We start from the raw sequence: 18,239 nt of genomic DNA, 5'->3' as shown, positions 1-18,239 counted from the left end.
CGAAAAGTCTGTGTGCCTCTCTCTTCTGAACAGACGGCGTGTCCAGGTGCCGCAGGGCACTTGACTACAGTCGAGACCGGCGTGCCATTCATTCCCACCAGGGATGACCCCCGCTGCCTGGCCAGCTGGCGCTCACGCTCTATCCCATCCAAAGCCCCAAATCCAGACTCCCAGGAGAACCCACATGACAGACACAGGGCCCCTGTCCTGGCTGCAGGTGCAGCTCCCTCTGAGAAGGGCAGCTGGAGGGATGGTGGGGTCCAGCCTGGTCTTCCCGCAGTCTAGCTTCCATTCCGCCTGCTGCTGCAGCCCCATTTAGCTCCCTCCTTGCTGCGGGGATGCAGTGAGTGCCCACACCCTCACCACCCGCCAGAGATAAGCAACCCCTCCTCCCCTTCCCTTCCCTCTCAAGCATCACAGGACAGTTTAAAAAATTGTCCCAGTTTTGGGGCAGAGAATGAGGTCAGGAGGCCCATGGGGGGACTGCTTGTTGGTGACAACTGACTATCTTCATTTCACCTTGAAATTCCTTCCTGGTCCAGGTGAGAGTGTCCTAAGCCCAGATTTACAGGGCACTACTATATTGGGGGACAGGGAGAGCAGGGAGGGACTTAACCAAATGGCAGTAGCAGTCACAGGCCCAGCCAGGCCCTCCTGGAACATTTGCAGGGCCTGGGGCAAGAGGACAAATGGTAGCCCACAGACATATGTCTAAATATTTAAAAGTTATAAATCAAGCCACCAAACTGTTCAATACGCTCTAATCTCCTACCTTGACAAATTTCTCTGCCCCCTGGGAATTATGCACCAAAACGACACTGTGCAGAGGAGACAGCTCCACTGTCACCTTGGCCCCAGTCACCCCCTTCCTGCTGCTAGGTCCTTTTTGCACTGCAAGGGACTCCCATGCGAGCATGAGGACAACAAGACTCATGTCCTAGTTCCATCCACACTCCCTGCAAACAGCTGTCCTGTCACTGTTCCTCAGGCCTAGGGGTGCACACACTAGTGGCCTAATCTTTCCTGAGAACAGACCCAGGGAAAAGGCTGGCATGGGCTGGGAGCCAGCTGGTGACCATCTGGGCAGTGACTGCCAGAGTCGCAGGGATGGAGAATGTGGTCTTGAAGGGGACTCACAGTCTCATCCCCTTGGTCCTGCTGACTCCTCACCCCACAGGGAAAGGGCTGGTAGGAGGAGGCCAGAGTGGAGCCCTTGAAAACACCCAGCTTAGGGCATGGGCACTCCCTCCCTTGCCCAGGTTTAAGGGTGCCACTGAACCCAGCCTTCCCTGGCGGCCTCTGGAGCTCAGGCCAGGGACTGAAACTGTCTTTCCACTGGAGGGTAGCTTGGACAATCAGCAAAGAGGATTGTCAGTCACTTGTGCTATTTATCTTCCTGGAAAAATTTCATGCGGCTTGAACCCAAATTGCAGATTTCTGGAGGTGGGGAGGGCAGGGAGGTGATGAAAACAGGGCATTTTTTTTAGGTTGAGTCTCCAAGCCAGAGCTTGTTCCACTGAGGCACAGCCCCACGTGGGCTCCTGCTGCTACTGGTCCCTGCTCTGGTGGGGCCTCTACCCCTCCCCAGAGACAAAAGGCAACACAAACAAGGCAACTATGAGAAGAGGGGTGAGGGGACCCGGGCAGCCCAGACAGGTCCAGAGATCCAGGCACCAGCAGGGAGCAGGGGCTGCTGGTGGTGCAGGCAGAGAAGGGCATCGCTCTCTCCGGCCAAGCTTTAACAAAAACTTCCACTACCCTGCCCTTCCCCCCCATCATCCCCCGCAGATGGGCTTTGCTGTCCTACACATGAGGGGACACTTATACTCCTTGAGCTCTCGCCAGCCGCCAGCACTGTGCTAAGCGCCCTCCATGTGTATTCTCGTTTAATCCCCGCAGCCACCGTCTGAGGTGGGTTCTATTATTATCCCCATTTTACAGGTGAGGGAGCAAACTCGAAGAGGTTAAGTAACTTGCCCAAGGTCACACAGTAGGTAGAGGTGATAGAACTCAAGTCTCACTGGCCTCAAAGCCCCCACGCTGTCCACTGTGGCACACTGCCTCCCAGAAGCAAGAAGCTGGCACAGAGGCAGACAGGATGAAGGTCGGATATGAGAAAGAACTTCATAATAATGACGGTTTGTGTGATGGAAGGAGGCAATGAAATGGGGACTCTAAATAGACAAGGAAGCCCTCCTCCCCCAATTGTCACCTGTGTCTGTCCAAAGGCTTGTGATGATCTCAGGAAGGTCCCTGGGGTCTACCAGATGGGAGCATCCTGACCGCCCTCTGTTCTACAATGCAGGGTCCTCTCTGCTCTACCCCAAGCCAGCACAAAGGCTCAAAGGCCACGTCTCCTTTGTGACTCAGACCTGTCAGCCCAGGTCCTCCTCTTCCAGAAGACTTCCTTGAGGGGATGGGGACAGAACCCCTTTCCTACAGTCCCAACCTCAACACCAAGTGTGCAAACGCACCCCAAGTCTACAATAAGGCCCGCTACTGTGATCATGTCCTCCCCTTCTCCCTGGGCTCTAAGACATGGACACAGAAAAGATCTACTCAGTTCCCAGGCTCTCCCGGGTCCCGAGGCCATCGGGGTTATCCCCTCTCACCCTCCTCATCCAAGCACATCTGTACCCAGTTGTAAATAAATGATGCAGGTGCCCCGGGGGTTCACCAGAAAACCCAGGCCCCAGCTCAGCGGCTCTTACCTCATTTGCCCACAGAACAGAAGCCGGTGGGTCACCACATTGCTCCGTGCCGCGGGGAAAGATGCTGCACTTGGACGAGGCACAGAGCACTCTGAGGTTCCTTACTCCGGAGTCACCGTCCCCAACCTGCTCTCCTCCAGAAGCTGCGTGCCTAATGCCCGGCTCTGTTCTTTCCCACCCCTCGGGGCCCGCCTGGCCTCAGGGATAATCAGCCGGGACCTTCTAACTTCCCCGGAGTTTAGTCGCACCCAACGGACGCCCAACGTTGGCGCGCAAAGCCAAGATAGGGACGTTCTCACTGTCCCTTGGGGTCCCAAATTTTGAGACGAGGGGACTGGACAGGTGGAAGGGGCTGCCTTTTTCTCCCGCGCTGCCCTCGAGGTCCGCAGCGTGGACCAGCCCGCGTCGCTGTCTTACCTGCGGGGCAGAGACGGAGCCCGCCGCGGCCACCTGCTCTCGCCTCGCTCGGAGCGCGGCTGCTGCAGGCCGGCCGCGGAAGGGGCGGGGCCCGGCCGGGGGCGGGGCTGGGAGCGGGGGCCGCGGCCCCGCCCCTCCTCGAGTCTCCGGCGGGTGGGGTGGGCTGGCTCACCCAGGTGGGGAACACCGGGCAGGAGGAGCATCCGGGCCACTGCGGAGGGCCAGGAAGTTAGAACGCCTGGGTCCCCAGGACCTCCGTAAATCCCCTCGTTCAGGCAGCCTTGCCCAGATGCCCTGGAGCTAGTGACTTCATATAAAGACCCCTCACTGAAGAAGAACAAGCCCAAAACCTCTCCTTGCCCGAGTTCCCCCTTCAATCTGAGCTCAAGAAAGCTCTGAGGCCTGGCAGGCTGGATGGGAGATGGGACGCCTCCTCTAAAGGTAGGGTTCCCCCTCTGGTGGTCAGCTGTGCAGGGGCTTAGGCCACTGAGGGGGCCATTAGGCGCTCAGGACATCTTTATCCTCAGCCCATCTCTCTCCCTGCAGCACAGCTCCTCCTCTGTCCGCAATGCCAGCTCAGGTCGCTCAGCTGTCACTGTTTAGCCCTGGAATGACAGGCGTCCGGACTCCGTGAGTCTAGCCACATTCAAGGCCATTGAGCTTAACACCCCTGAGCCCCTGCCCCCCTCCCTCTGCCCCCAGTCGCTAATTTTATTGACACGTAAAAGGCACGTTGCTGGCAGGGGTGATACTAACTGAAGGCAAAGTGGGGAGCAGATGGGCAGAGAGGGCCTCGAGGGGGAGGTGGAGATGGGACAGGAGGGGGCAGGAGGGGGATTCCTGGAGCCAGGGCCAAGGACACCTGGAGAGGAAGGCGAAGAGGGGCCCTGGGAACTCTTTGCGGGGATGGAGGCCAAAAAGATTGGAACTGTAATTTCAGCCTTCAATCAGACAAGAGGCCTACTGAAAAGACAAAATGCTGGGAGAAGGGAGGGTGCATTTCATACCTACCCCAAGGCAGGACCAAGGATGTAGCAGGAGGGAAGGAAGTTAGATGGCAGAAAGGACTGGCATCCCGCTCTCCTATCTGTGCCCTAGCCCCCTTCCTTCCTCTTGAAGGTGACTCCTGCCTGCTGGGCCTTTTACTACAGAAATAGCCCTTTCCCTGTAGAATCAACCTAGATCTTGCTTTTCTCTTTATTTTTTTCTTGTTAAAATGAGAACAGAAAATTTAGGCCTTTGTAATTCTCCCCATCCCCCTGCCTACCTGAGCCCACCCCTCAAATCCCAGATCTCAGCTTCTCCCCAGTCCAAAGGAGATGACCTGAGGGTTAAGCGAAGATAGAGAGGGAGACATTGGGGTTGGAACCTATTATGGGGTGGCAGGGCAGGAAGGCCTCACATTCTTGATGGGCATTCAAATTTAGATGGCTGATGCTTTCTGAATAAGGCTATAGGATAGCCATTGTAGTGGGTTATCTCACTTGATTGTTCACAGTCAGTTACAGATTGAACTTCTTGTTCTACTACTTTCCCCCTTCTCGCTACTGCAAAAAAAAGAAAAGAGTAACAACCAAAAAACTTTTTTTTTCTCTCTCTCTCTATATTTTTAGTTGTCCAGATCATTTCCTTCTATTTTTTTTAGTAGAGACGAGGTCTCGCTCTTGGTCAGGCTGGTGTCAAACTCCTGACCTTGAGCTATCCACCCTCCTCGGCCTCCCAGAGTGCTAGGATACAGGCTGAGCCACCGCGCCCGGCCCCCAAAAAACTTTTAGCACAAAATTACCACAGAGCACTTCAGTGCCTGGGGAGGAGCGAGAGGTGGAGAAATGTGGATTGCGACAGGCAATGAGGAAACTTCGAGGGTGACGGCCATGTTCATTTTCTCAATTGTGGAGGAGCATACATGTTAACATTTACTGAATTGCACACTGCAAATACGTGCAGTTTATTGTACAGCTCAACGAAGTTTTAAAAGTACCACACATTTTCCACCCCATTTTTCCATTTCTTTATTTTTAATTTATGAGAAGCCTCAAAAAATAGAGGCGGCCTTGGCAGGGAAGGGATGTCATGATTCCTGGTACAACGTGGCAATTCTCTTGCCTCGGCCTCCCCCTCCCCCGCCCCGCCTCCCGGGCAAATGAAAATTGTCTGTGTACATGAGGCAGCTCCGGGGCTGAGCTGTGGCCCTCCACTTGCTTCCTCATTTGGGGAGCCTAAGTCAGCCTGGGCACCCGGGGCTCCTCTGAGGCTGGTCAGTTCGGTGCCCAGAGCTGGTGACTCAGGAAGGAGGGGCCCAGTCCCACCCAGGGTTTGTCCAGGGGAAGGTGATGGCTGCTGTGGACTACCCCGCCCCCTGCAGCCTGAGCGGGGCACTGCAGCGACGAGGGGGTCAGTCCAGGGAGAGGTCCGACAGGCTCTGGGCACAATGCTGCAGGAAGTCGAAGTCAGGCACAAGGAAGGGCACGGAGGACCATTTTTTGGCCTGGATCCGCCCTTGAGGGGTCTGCAGCAGCATGCTGCGGACTTTGAGCGCCGGCAGCTTCACGGACTTGTAGATTATCTGCATACCCCAGCCCTGGGGTGGGACAGAGAAGGTAGGGTCTAGGTCTCTGCCTTCAAACTGGGCTTCTCACCTCAAACTGGAGCTCCATGAATACAGGGCCTGCATCTCCCACTGAGACTGAGAGTTAGCATCTGCATCACGCTGTGCCTCCCTTAGGCAGGGGCAGGACCTCCTCAGACTGGGGAGATCTGGGGCAGGGTTGTCTCCCCATCCTAGTCAGGGCTCCCTGAGGGCCTCTGAAGACTGGGACTGAGGGGTCTGGTGCCTAAGACATAGCCCAAGTACTTGCCTCCCCGCAGTTCCTGCAGCGAATAGCACCCCCAGGCTTCCAGTCCCTGAAGACTCTGTTGATGACCACGGGCTGCTGGGAGACGGTGTAGTAGATCCTGGAGAGGAATGGGGGTGGCCACAGAGCTCATTGACACCCCCACCCCTGCCCGCAGATCTCATGCCCTCCTGCTGCCTGAGCCTCCTCTCCAGGGCCAGGAAGTCCAATCTTCTGCAAGTTCTGCTTGTGCTGCCTCCATTGCGCCCCCTTCTGCCCAAGTTCAGGCCTGAGCATCACCCACCTGGATGAGCTCCAGTCTCCTAATGGCTCTCCCTGCCTCATCCTCACTCCCCAAACTGTCCTTCCACTGACTGCTAGAGTGATCTAAAATGTCAATCTGCCCTGACATTCCCTTGCTCAAAATCCATCCAAGATTCCTAACTGAGGAGACCTTCAAGATCTAGTCTGTCTCCTCCTGAATCTCATTATTCACAGTCCCTTCCTCGCAGGTCACCTGGAGTCACCCTGTCCTCTGCTTTCCATCGTCCTTACCTGCACTCATCTTCCACTTATCTTTTTCACATTCAAACCCAGCCCACCTTCGAGACCTAGCTGAGATGCCACCTCCTCAAATGAGAGAACCTATGCGAAGATCCTTGGCACAGTGGCCCGGCACACAGCGGGTACCGAGCAAATAGTCACTTAATGAATGGATGCAGGATGGGGGAAGGTTACTGTCTAGGAGACAGAACATGGGGGGTGGCTCAGGGACAGCCAACTTCTTTTGATGTCCTCAGAGTAGCTAGGACCAAGGGGCCAGTGTGTGGCCTCTCAGCATTTGGTATCCTGAATTCCAGTCCTTATTCAACCACATATGGCTGTGGGAACTTGGGCAAGCCTCTCCAAGCCTCTGTTTCCCCACCTTTAAAATGGGGATCGATACAAAACCTGTCTAACCAGACTATTGTGAAACTGTAGTATCAGTACTTGTTAAAATGCTTTCACCTCCCAAAGCTTGAAAGCACTGCCTGGGTGGGACAGATTCTTAGTCCCCATCCCACATCTCCTCCCCCATCCTGACAGCCCCTTCCACAGGTCTCACGAGAAATTGGGGTTCACATTGACGTGGTGGGCGCCCTCCACCTTCTTCAGGTCACTCCCGTGGCCCACGGCCGCCATGCAGTTGATGCAGAGCAGCTGCACGTGCTCCGCGGGGAACTGCTGCCGCCGACTCTGCCGCTGGGCCGCCTGGGCTTCCCGCTTGACCAGGGCTGCATGCTGCAGATACCGGATCTGGGGTGGGAGGGGACACCTGGGTATGGCTGTGACCTAGGAGAATGCTTCCAGGAGGACAAAGGGCTCCCAAAGAACTCAGATCATTTGTACCCAGGAGGGACTTTCCTTAGCCCTCCATGGAGCTTTTAGAAGCAGCTCAGTGGAGAAGAATATTATGGCAATGGAGGCAACAGTGGGTGGGGGGCGAGTTTTCTTGCTGAATCTTTGTCCCATCTTTGGAGGATTTCAAACCTGCTTCTTTGAATCTATCATGCAGCATCATTAATAGTAATTACGCTGGGACAACAGGGGTAACCAGGGACCACTGGACAAGGCTGGATGACTGTGACCCTGCCTCGGGGCCACTGATGGTAGATGTCCTGGTTCTGGACTTATCCAATGCGTGTGTCTTTGTTTGCCTTGTTCCAGAAGGGCTGTAAGGCAGCTCTCGCAGATACCCAAAGTATCTGGTGGCAAGGATAAATTCAAAGCCGAGGACAAGACCTGCTCCCAAGGCCTTTTGGATACCAGTCACTGCCTTCTCTGGTGGCCCTACCCCTGGCCTCTGCCCTTCCCTGTCTTCACACCTTCCTCAGGTGGCCCAACTTAGCCTTGAGAGGTAGAGGGCCTGGAGGAGTGCACGTGTGCAGTCAGCACCCTCCCCGCAGGGCGTGCCAGCTGCCCGCAGACCTTGGCCTGGTACTCGGCCTGGTCCATCTTCTGCACGGCAGCCACTGCCTGCTCCATCAGCGTCTCCAGTGCCTCATTGGTCAGCTCCCGCCGCAGCTCCCGACTGCCTGCGGCCGCTACAAAGGAGTACACGCTCTGACCTGCCCGGGCACGGCCCCTTGCCTGGGGAGGGAGATGAGGAGGTTCCTGAGTGGGGCTGGAGTCCCGCACGGGATCCTACAAGGGCCGCTTCAGGGAGGGGTGATGTTCGAGCACCTGGACCATGGAGATCTCATTGGTCAGGAGCCCATAGCGCACCACCACATTGCACTGGGGGATGTCCAGCCCTTCCTCCGCCACACTTGTGGCCACCAGAAGGTTCAGGGTGCCATCCCGGAACTTCTGGATCACTTCTTGCTGGTTGCTCTGAAGGGAAGGTGGGGAGTAGAAAGAGTCTGGCACATGAGGTGGCTTCAGCCCTACCCACCTGCCAGAGTGGCCTCTCCTGGTTCAGCGCTTACTCACAATCTGGGCCCATATCTCCCTAGGGACTTTGATTCCCACCTCTATCCCCAAGAACCCCCAGCATCTTGCCCCTCTTCCCAGGTAACAATCCAACCCCTATCTCCCCTAAGGTCTCCTGAGGGAACCTGCCCCTCTACACTAGGAACTCCCAGGCCCCATTCTTTTCCTGTGAAAAGGACCCCAGACTCCTGATCCTCTGCCCTAAGGAAATACATCACCCACGTCTTTCCCTACAGACCCTCAAGATCCTGCCTCTCTGGCCCCCAGGAACCCCCAGACTCAGGGAACCTTCAGCACTGGGGATCTCAGTGTCTGCCCCTCTCTCCCAGCTCTCTGAGTGGGGATATTCAACCCCTTCTCTCCCCCAGGGTCTCTCTGCTCCCATCTCTGTGTGCAAAAGACCCTGTCCCTCCTTCTCTCCTAGGGAAATCCCCCTCAGTATCTTTCCCCAAAGCCCGCACCTGGGTCATGTGGGTGCTCTGGCTGTTGTTCCCGGCCCCGATCAGCAGCTGGGCCCTGATGTCCATGGTCTGCAGGCCCGGCTGCTGCTGGAGCCAGAGCAGGAGGGAGCGAGCACTCTGGCGGGTGCGGGTGAAGATGATGCCCCGGGGGCTGTCGGGGCTCGAGAACTGCTTTCGAAGGATCTTTTCCAACATCTCCAGTTTTGGATTCGCTGGGCCGTGAGTTGCCAGGCGGGCCAGTGCATTCTTGTGGTCTGCCAAAAACCCCGAAGCAGAAGCACAGGACTCAGGTCTGGGGGTGGGTGAGGCACCGGGAGGGGTGCTCACAGGAAGGGGACTGCAGGAGTTTGGAGGAGCTTCAGGGAGGACACCCACTCCTGCTTAGTTCCCCCAGAGCAGGTACCAAGAGCACATTTAAGGACACCCTGTGCCATACCCACTCTCAAGTCTGGCCTTATAGCAGGGGCACACGGTACAGAATCCTTCGCTCACATACCTCAGACCAGCACCCCTCTTTAACCCAGCTACCAAGGTGACCACGCAGTTCTTCACACTGATCTCTGCCACCCAGGATTGACTCGACCTCAGGTCTGTTGAGCTAAATTCACCCTCTGACCTTCAGCCTCACTCCCCCAGTCTAAAGGAACCACACACCCCAGAAGTTCAGGAGCCATTCCAACTAAATGTTTTTTTAAAAATCTTTGTCAAGGCTGGGCGCGGTGGCTCACGCCTGTAATCCTAGCACCCTGGGAGGCCGAGGTGGGCAGATCGTTTGAGCTCAGGAGTGCAAGACCAGCCTGAGCAAGAGTGAGACCCCGTCTTTACTAAAAGTAGAAAGAAATTGGCCAAACAACTAAAAATGGAAAAAAATTAGCTGGGCAGGGTGGCGCATGCCTGTAGTCCCAGCTACCCGGGAGGCTGAGGCAGGAGGATCGCTTGAGCTCAGGAGTTTGAGGTTGCTGTGAGCTAGGCTGACGCCACGGCACTCTAGCCCAGGGAAGACAGTGAGACTCTGTCTCAAAAAATAAATAAATAAATAAATAAAAATCTTTGTCAATAACGTCAATTAGCTTTTACAATTATGCAAACTTTCAGAAATGAGGAAATAAATCCGTCATATCCATGGCCTTGGATTTTGGTTAGAAAAACAGATTCCCAGTACCGTCACCGGCACCTTCCCATCCCGCGTGGGCACCTGAGCCCTGTCTGGCCTCTGACTGCTCATCCAGTTCCCATCACGCTGCCCCAGCACGGCCCTCACCATTGAACAGCGTCAGCAGCCAGCGCTCGGCACACAGGATCTGGGTTTTAGTGATGCGCTCCACGTAGTAGAAATCCTGCAGCGTGGCCAGGGCGTCCACGGCGCGGACCGTGTTGTGGATGAGCAGCGCGTCGTTGTAGTGCCGCAGGTGAAGTGCATGCACGCGTCGCTGCCGCAGCCCGGCCTTAGCGGCTGCGGGCAAGGGGGCGGGGTCTGAGCGGCCCACTGCCCCTTGCCCCGCCCCGGAGCGGCTAGGCCCCGCCCTTAAAGCCCCGCCCCTGACGGCCCCTGCAACTTCGCCTTGCCCAAGGGCCACATTCTCACCGTCCTGACTCAGCTCCATCACTTGCTGCTCGTAAGTCTGCGTCCCAAAATCCCGGCTCAACTCGGGCATCTCCATGTGGTCATGGATTTGGTCCATGAGCTTCTTTAGCAAGTCCCCAAACGGATCCTGGGCAAGAGGAGTGAGGGTGTGAGGGGATGCCCATGCACATTGGAGGATGGGCACCCAGTGGGAGCGCTAGCCCCGGCTTGCACCGCACCACTACTGCCGTCACCCATCTGTCTCAGCTGAGAGGTGAGGAGTGGGGGCTCCAGAGGGAGGCCGGCTGGTATGTGCAGGAGTCCTGGCTGGAGGCAAAGGCCAGGTACCTGCACCTGACTCCTGCCCTCTCACCCGCTCTATGCCCTTGCCCTCTGGCCTGGACACAGTGATGCCTAGTCCTTGTCCAGCCCTGTCACGGCAGACACCAAGCAGTGTCCACACTGAAGGAGAGGGCTTGGTACAGACTCAGTACAAAGCGTCCTGGCTCTGTGGTTTGTAGAGCACTTCATGGCATGCCAAGGGCTGTGACAGACAACCTCGATGCCTTCTGAGCCAATCCAAACAGCAGGCTGTGGGCATGGGCTGTATCTGCCCCATTTCACAGAAAGGAGAAATGGAGGCTCAGACACATAACCAAGTGCCCTGAAGTCACAGAGCTAGTGAGGGTGGAGTCAGGGCTCAAGCCAAGGTGCACTAAGTTCACATGGTAGCCTACTCCCACCCCATGCCCCTCGCCTCACACACCTGGCTGCGCTCATGGCAGAGGTCATACTGTTTGCAGGGCTGCTGGTTGTGCTCCTGCAGCTGGGGGCGGGAGTTCTGGGCTGACATGATGCGCCACGTGTCCAAGTTGGCACACAGCTGGGGACAACAGAGAGGGCTTCACTGGAAAGGGGGGTCTGTGGGGACAGCAGACTTTTGGGGCAGGATGAATCGCAGCTGAGAAGAGGAGAGTCTGAGGGAGGGCCACTGGGGTATGGATTCATTCACTCTGTGCCGGCACTATTCTAGGCGCTGGGGATTCAGAGGCATGTAGGCTGGAGCTGGAGAGACAGATGATGAACCAGCAAAGAACAACAGAATGAAGAGTTTCAGACAGCGTTGACAAGTGCCAAAGAGAATAACAGTATGGGATGGAAGAAAGCAGAGCAGGTGATCAGGGAAGACTCTGAAGAGGTGGCATTTAAGCCGTTTGATGAATGACAAGAAGGAGTCAGACAGGTAAAGTTCAAGGGGAAGGGTATGCCCAGCAAAAGGAATGGTAAGTGCAAAGTTCCTGAGATGAGAACAAGCCTGACACGTTCAAGATATAGAAAGGCCAGTGTAGCTATAGCACGAGGGGGATGGGCAAGGGGGGTCGGTCACGTGGAACATTGTAAACCAGGGCAGAGAGCTGGGCGTTTATTCTACTTGCCATAAGAAGCCATTGGAGGCTGGACCCCGCCAAGGAGAGCCTGGGTAGGGCTCGTGGGAAGGGATAGAGGCAGGGAGGTCCCTGATGGCCTGGTGGTGGGAGGGCCACAGGGGCCAAGCTCACCTGTAGGATGTGGTCAATGGCCGCATCAAGCTTAGAGGCCCTGCCAGTGCCTGGGGAGGCTGTGAGACCCAGCACCTGGGGTACGGAGCATGCCCTCCGGAGTTTGTGCTCTAGGTACCGGCTCAGGATGACATTGTAGACAGTATCCTTGTGCGTGTGGTGACACTCATCCACTACGAGCAGGGAGAAGGCTGGGGGCACATGGGGAGGCCGTGACTGACGTTTGCAAAGCCCCTCCTCCCTGCAATTCATCCAAGAATCCCTTCTTCCTTCCACAACTTGCAGCCAGGCTCCAGGATGAAGAGCTAGGCAGGGATGGTTCATCTCCATTTTACAAAGTAGTAAACTGAGGCTCAGCTGGGGGAAGGGACTTGCGCAGGAGCCTGCACTGTAGCCAGGTCTGTTTCCACTAGAGCGCACGCTGGGTGGGGTTTGGTGAGTGGAGAACCTCTCACTCCCACAAACACCTTTACTAGAGGAGGGGCCCCAGGTGCACATCCGTTCCCCCTGCCCATGGCCCTCACCGGTGAGCTCCACGTGCTCCTCCTCCTCAGTGCTAGTCAATGCCAACTGCAGCAGCTCAGCTGTGCAAATGAGCAGGTCGTGGCACCGGGCCAGGTGGCCAAAGCCAGCACGTGGCCCCATGTCTCCTCGGAGGGTTATCATGGTCCAGCGTCCATCCAGCATGCGGCTGAACTCTTCGCCATGCTGGGTTACCAGGTGCACCTGAAAGTGGAGAATGAGCTGGGGAGAGAAAGCTGGATCCAGGGCCAGGGGAGTGGGGAGGAGGCAAGGTGACCCTCAGGACATGGCTGGGTCCAGGGCTGGGGTGAAAAGACAGGTGAGCTTAGGGATGGGCACAACAGCTCTGGAGTGCTGGAGGGGACTCAGAGTCACCTGAGACCTGCTGAGGGGAGGGCTGACCACTTACCCTATTGACCAACACGATGACCTTGGCTCCGTCCACAGTCTCTAGATGCCTCTTGGCCACGTAAGCGGCTGCCCGGGTCTTCCCAGCTCCCGTGGGCAGCCATATGATGATATTCTTGCCCTCCAGGGCAGGCATGATCACCTCCCACTGATAGGGTCGCAGCTCCATTCTGGGAATGGCAAGGGACTCACATTCATAGCACCTACCCCCCTCCGCCCCTTCCAGCTCCTGGCCCTGGTGCAGAGACCTCCCTTTGCCCAGGACTCCACCCCTCTTGAGGGAGGGCAGGGAACTCTCAGGACCCAACGGGAACCGGCTCTGCCAAGAGACGGGTGTGACACAGTCTATGATAAGGAAAACCCCCATCTATTACTTGGCAGCATCAGCCACCTGAGACCCCGACCCCTCACGGAAGACCCGCATCAGCATAATACTAACCTATTACCTGGCCGGCGAGTTAGCCACCTGAGACCCCGCCCCTCGGACCATCCCAACTTAACAAAAGTGGGAAAAATCGGGTAGATGGGGCTCAGAATTTGGTGGTGAGAATCCTCCGAGCCCGCCGGCGAATAAACTTTGATTCTCTGGTTCTCCGTGTGCCACTCAGTTTGTCCTGGGAACCACCCACTGTAACATTTTGGTTCCCTGACGGAAAACTGACCACACTGGCCCCTTCAAGCCACCAGTTCAGGGACAGGCGCAGGGACCGGTTTGACCTTGGGAACCGAAGTGAGCCAGCGCCAATGGCCATTTTGCGGAATATCTTTGCTCCTCGGGAGCTCCTGCCGGCCACGGGGTCCCGAACTCACCCGGACACGCCGGAGGGATGGACAAGTCAAATCAGGTCTGGAGGCATCGGACCAGTTAAGGTCCCAGACCCGCCCGAGTCAGGCCCATCAGAGGACAGAAGAGGAGCTTGATCACCTCCTGAGGGCAGGGAATTCCCAGGGCGGGAATGTGTGACCTCTGCCTGTCTGAATGAGTGAGTGAAGAGTGACTATGGTTCCACAGAATGGCTGCGGAACCTGAGTGGGTCATCACCTGAAGTTCCGTGGTGGCATCTACAGCATAATGGTGATTCACTCCCCTAAAGGGAGTGACCAGGCCCGGGGTTTATACGGGCACACCTTTGCCAAGATGCGCCTAAGTTCCCGAGAGGGACGCAGCCAGGCGGACACCTGAGAGAAACCCCCTCTTTGTCTGTTAAGCTGCGACACCGTTCAAGGGTCTAGGATGGGTAGCGTAGAATTGAAGCCTGCAGTCCTTAAATGCATGTTAAAGAACTTTAAGAAGGTTTCACAGGAGATTACGGCATCACACTGAGTCCCAGTAGACTTAGGGCCCTCTGTGAACACCAATGGCCCACATTCGGGGTTGACTGGCCCGCAACAGTGTGAGCAGTTTGGAGAATTGTGACCGGGACTCCCGGCCACCCCGACCAATTCCCTTACATAGATTCATGGCTAGAGATTGCTCAGACCATGCCCCCTTGGGTCTGGTTCTGTGCTAATAAGGGACAGAGCAGAATTTTTGTGGCCCAAAGGACCAGAGACTCCAAACTGTCCAAACCTATCTATCAGGAAGCTCCTGAAGAGGGTCCACCACCACCGCCCTGCAACCCTACCGTGACACCTCCTGAAGTACTCCCAAATCCACCAGACACCCTGCCACCGTCAGTCTCCCCGCCACCAGTTCTGGACCAACTAGGTGCTGACACTCCTATCACCCACCGGCTATGGTCAGCTCAGACCCCAACTTCAGGCCTGCAGATGCCCCTGTGTGAGGTACGAGGTCCGATGCAGGTTACAGAGCAGGAGAAGGCCAAGAAGGACGCAGATGGGTGATGGCACCTACGGAACCATAACATCTTTATCCCCATAAATTAGCATACTCTATTGTCTCCCGACATCACAACCTGAGTCACTTAGGGAAAACAGCCCTCACGCAGCTACTCGCCCGGTACTACTACATCGCCAAACTTCCGTCCATCGCTGCAGCCGTCGGCACCCGCTGCCAGACCTGTGCTAAAAACAATGCAGCGGTGAGGCCGAGACCCACCCCAGGAATCCAATACACCGGAACCTCTCCGTTCGAGGATGTGGAAGTTGATTTCACAGAAGTAAAACCATGTTGGGGCTATAAATACCTGCTGGTAGTGACATGCACCTTCTCAGGCTGGGTTGAGGCAGTCCCTACCCGGACCAAAAAGGCTAGGGAAGTGGCAAAGCTTCTTATTGAGAGAAATCATCCCCAAGTACAGTCTGCCACTCTCCTTTGGCAGTGACAACGGACCAAGCTTTACTGCGGAGGTCATGCAAACCCTCACCAAGGCACTAGGAATCAAATGGAAACTACATACAGCCTACAGGCCACGGAGCTCAGGGAAAGTAGAGCACATGAACCGGACCCTCGAGAACACTCTAGCGAAGCTATGTCAGGAAACACAATTACCCTGGGTAGACATGCTAAGCCTAGCCCTGTTCAGGGTCAGGTGCACACCAGGGCCCACAGGATATTCACCCTTTGAAATCCTGTTCGGTAGGCCTCCCCCACTCATCAAGCGATTAAGGGGGGCCATTAGACAACTATAGGAAATGAATATAAACACACACCTCCAAGCCTTAGCCAAAACTATGTGCCATATCCACCACACCGTCCTAAAAAAAACCCCTGTTGCCCTGGGTCTCTGTGTCCACCCCTACCAACCTAGGGACCTAGTCTGGGTAAAGGACTGGAAAAGTACACCCCTAGAGCCCACGTGGAAGTGTCCCCATACTGTGATACTAGTTACTCCCACTGCTGTTAAAGTTGCAGGTATCACTCCGTGGATCCATCACTCCTGGGTGAAAAAGGCTGAACCAGACAACGAAGCTAATCTCTGGACTGCACATCAGGATGAGCAGAACCCCCTAAAGATCCAGCTTAACCATCTCCCAATGAGGACAGCCACACCCAGGACAGAACAGGAGTAAATGGGACCACTGGCCCTGGCCCTCATTGGGGTTGTAGTGACCTTACTAGGGATCGGACTCTTCGCCGTAGCTCCGGGAGATTGGACTGAACCGCAGAGGGCTTCTCTAACTGTGGCATTTTGGCTCGTTATAGGATGTCTACTCCTGCCTCAGTCCCTACCCTCCTCCTGGTTGGGGCACTCACCCTAACAACTATGGCAGAGAAACCTGCCCTGAGGCTTGTTATGCTAGGACTTAGATTTCCTCCACTAAAGGGATTACTCGAGGCTTCTGGACTACAGGAGGTTTCACAGTCCGCACCTACATGCCAAAGACACGTTATAGTCAGGCTCAGGTGTGCCACAGCGGGGGAAAGAAACTGGACTGGCACCATTACAGGTGATATTCAAACCTGTATAGCCCCAAGGGACAAACCAGATTGTTGGACTTACTGCACCCACTAGGAGATGCCTGATGGGGGAGGAGTCCAAGACCAGGCTAGAATCCAACAGGTCGAAGACACAAAGGCTCAGTTTATTAAGATAGCCTCATAACACAGTCAACTTATAAGAGGCCAGATCTTACAGGCATACGAAAGATCACTGAACCCCTGGAAACTCCCCCAATAACCCGGTTCCTCAATATGCCCCTCCAGGCCCTACCCAACCATACTTCATGTTGGGTCTGTTTACCCCTCCAGAAACGAGTCTATATTGGGGTCCCTGTGCCTCTGGGCCGGAACTCCAGCATCTTGATCCCAGGCCCAAACAAAACATCCTTGGTGGCCCAGCAGCATACAATGTCCACTTAGCCATAACTTCCCACCTGAATATCACTTGCACTACTAATGCAGGAGAGAATGAAATATTGGGATTCACAGCGGGTGAACTCTGCACCAATAACCAAACCTTACCCAGTAATGCCACTGCCACCTGCTCCCGGGATGGCATATTCTTTGTGGAGACATTGCCTACCTCTGCCTCCCAGGAAACTGGACCAGGACCAGCACCCAGGTCTTCCTGACTCCAGATGTTTCTATCTTCGAAACCCAGCAACTAGAAGCTGCACTAAGCCCCCACCCAAACACCCAGAAAAGACGGGCCTTACTAGCATCGATCCTCAGGGGGAGGAATTGCTGCTGCGATAGGAGCGGGAGTAGGAGGCCTAGGAACATCCCTGAGCGTCTACCACAAGTTATCCCAAGAACTAAATGAAGACACGGAACTAGTAGCAGATTCCCTAGTGTCCCTCCAGAGTCAACTGAGCTCACTAGCAGCAGTAACCTTACAGAATAAACGGGCCTTAGACCTACTCACTGCTGAAAACGGGGGGGCCTGTATATTTCTAGGGGAAGAGTGCTGCTACTATATAAACCAGACAGGAGTAGTAACCACAAAAGTCAGGGAGCTAAGAGAAAGAATCCAGAAAAGAAACAAGGAATTAGAACAAACCTGAGGTTTCGACTTAGGACAATGGACTTCATGGCTACTACCTCTGGCCAGGCCGCTTAATAACCTTTTCCTCCCTGTCAGTGTGGGCCCCTGCATACTGAGCATGGTTATAAAATTCGTAGAGACAACTGTAACCCGGAGAGCAACAGCTCACATAGCGGCCTTACGAGGCAATCACCCACTGGGAAATGATGCCCTATAATAGACATATAAGGGCATCGAAGGGGGGAATGATAAGGAAAACCCCCATCTATTACTTGGCAGCATCAGCCACCTGAGACCCCCACCCCTCACGGAAGACCCGCATCAGCGTAATACCAACCTATTACCTGACGCATCAACTAATCTATTACCTGGTGGCGCGTTAGCCACCTGAGACCCCACCCCTCCGACCACCTCCAACTTAATGAAAGTGGGAAAAATCTGGTAGATGGGGCTCAGAATTTGGTGGTGAGAGCCCTCTGAGCCCGCCGCGAATAAACTTTGATTCTCTGATTCTCCGTGTGCCGCTCGGTTTGTCCTTGGAACCACCCACTGTAACACTTGCTGTACCATTTTGGTTCCCTGACTTGAGAAAACCGACCGAGCCAGCATGGCGTGTGCCGCTCGGTTTGTCCTCCGAACCACCCGCTGCAATACTTGCTGTAACATCTACACCTGACCCCTGCCCAAGCTGGGTCTCACCTGTACCACCGGCTGGGACTGCCCCGGCAGCCCTACTTGGCTTTCCCGGCTGGCTCGAGGCTGCTAAGCTCGGCTCAGAGGTGGGAAACGGAAACTGAAACTGAGGGGAGGAGCCAGCTGAGCCGACAGAGGAATCTCCCGTTTCTGCCCTCACAGGAAGAACCGTGTATGCTAAGAGGAAAGCACTCTTGCCTTTCGTTGCCC

The 18,239-nt window shown here is 55.5% G+C and overlaps 1 protein-coding gene across 2 annotated transcripts; it reads right to left on the bottom strand.

Moving 5' to 3' along the window:
- Positions 1–5,203: 5,203 nt before the first annotated feature.
- DHX58 (DEXH (Asp-Glu-X-His) box polypeptide 58) lies at positions 5,204–18,101 on the bottom strand. Of its 2 annotated transcripts, none has more exons than XM_012656700.1 (13): positions 18,036–18,101; positions 12,950–13,118; positions 12,543–12,744; positions 12,019–12,209; positions 11,226–11,342; positions 10,481–10,607; positions 10,157–10,348; positions 8,896–9,149; positions 8,186–8,335; positions 7,931–8,092; positions 7,068–7,258; positions 5,987–6,083; positions 5,204–5,709 (listed from the first exon to the last, which is right to left on the bottom strand). In XM_012656700.1, the coding sequence occupies exons 2-13, from the start codon at positions 13,115–13,117 to the stop codon at positions 5,524–5,526; spliced, it is 2,037 nt and encodes a 678-aa protein (XP_012512154.1). In that variant the 5' UTR covers position 13,118; positions 18,036–18,101; the 3' UTR covers positions 5,204–5,523. The 2 variants fall into 2 exon arrangements, with proteins under 2 accessions (XP_012512154.1, XP_012512155.1); XM_012656701.1 differs by lacking the exon at positions 18,036–18,101 and adding an exon at positions 13,759–13,810.
- Positions 18,102–18,239: the final 138 nt, after the last annotated feature.

Source organism: Propithecus coquereli, unplaced genomic scaffold, assembly GCF_000956105.1.
Source record: "Propithecus coquereli isolate 6110/MARCELLA unplaced genomic scaffold, Pcoq_1.0 Scaffold515, whole genome shotgun sequence".
Taxonomy (NCBI): domain Eukaryota; kingdom Metazoa; phylum Chordata; class Mammalia; order Primates; family Indriidae; genus Propithecus; species Propithecus coquereli.
Note: the sequence above shows the minus strand (reverse complement) of the source record. Positions and strands in the feature narration are given on the sequence as shown.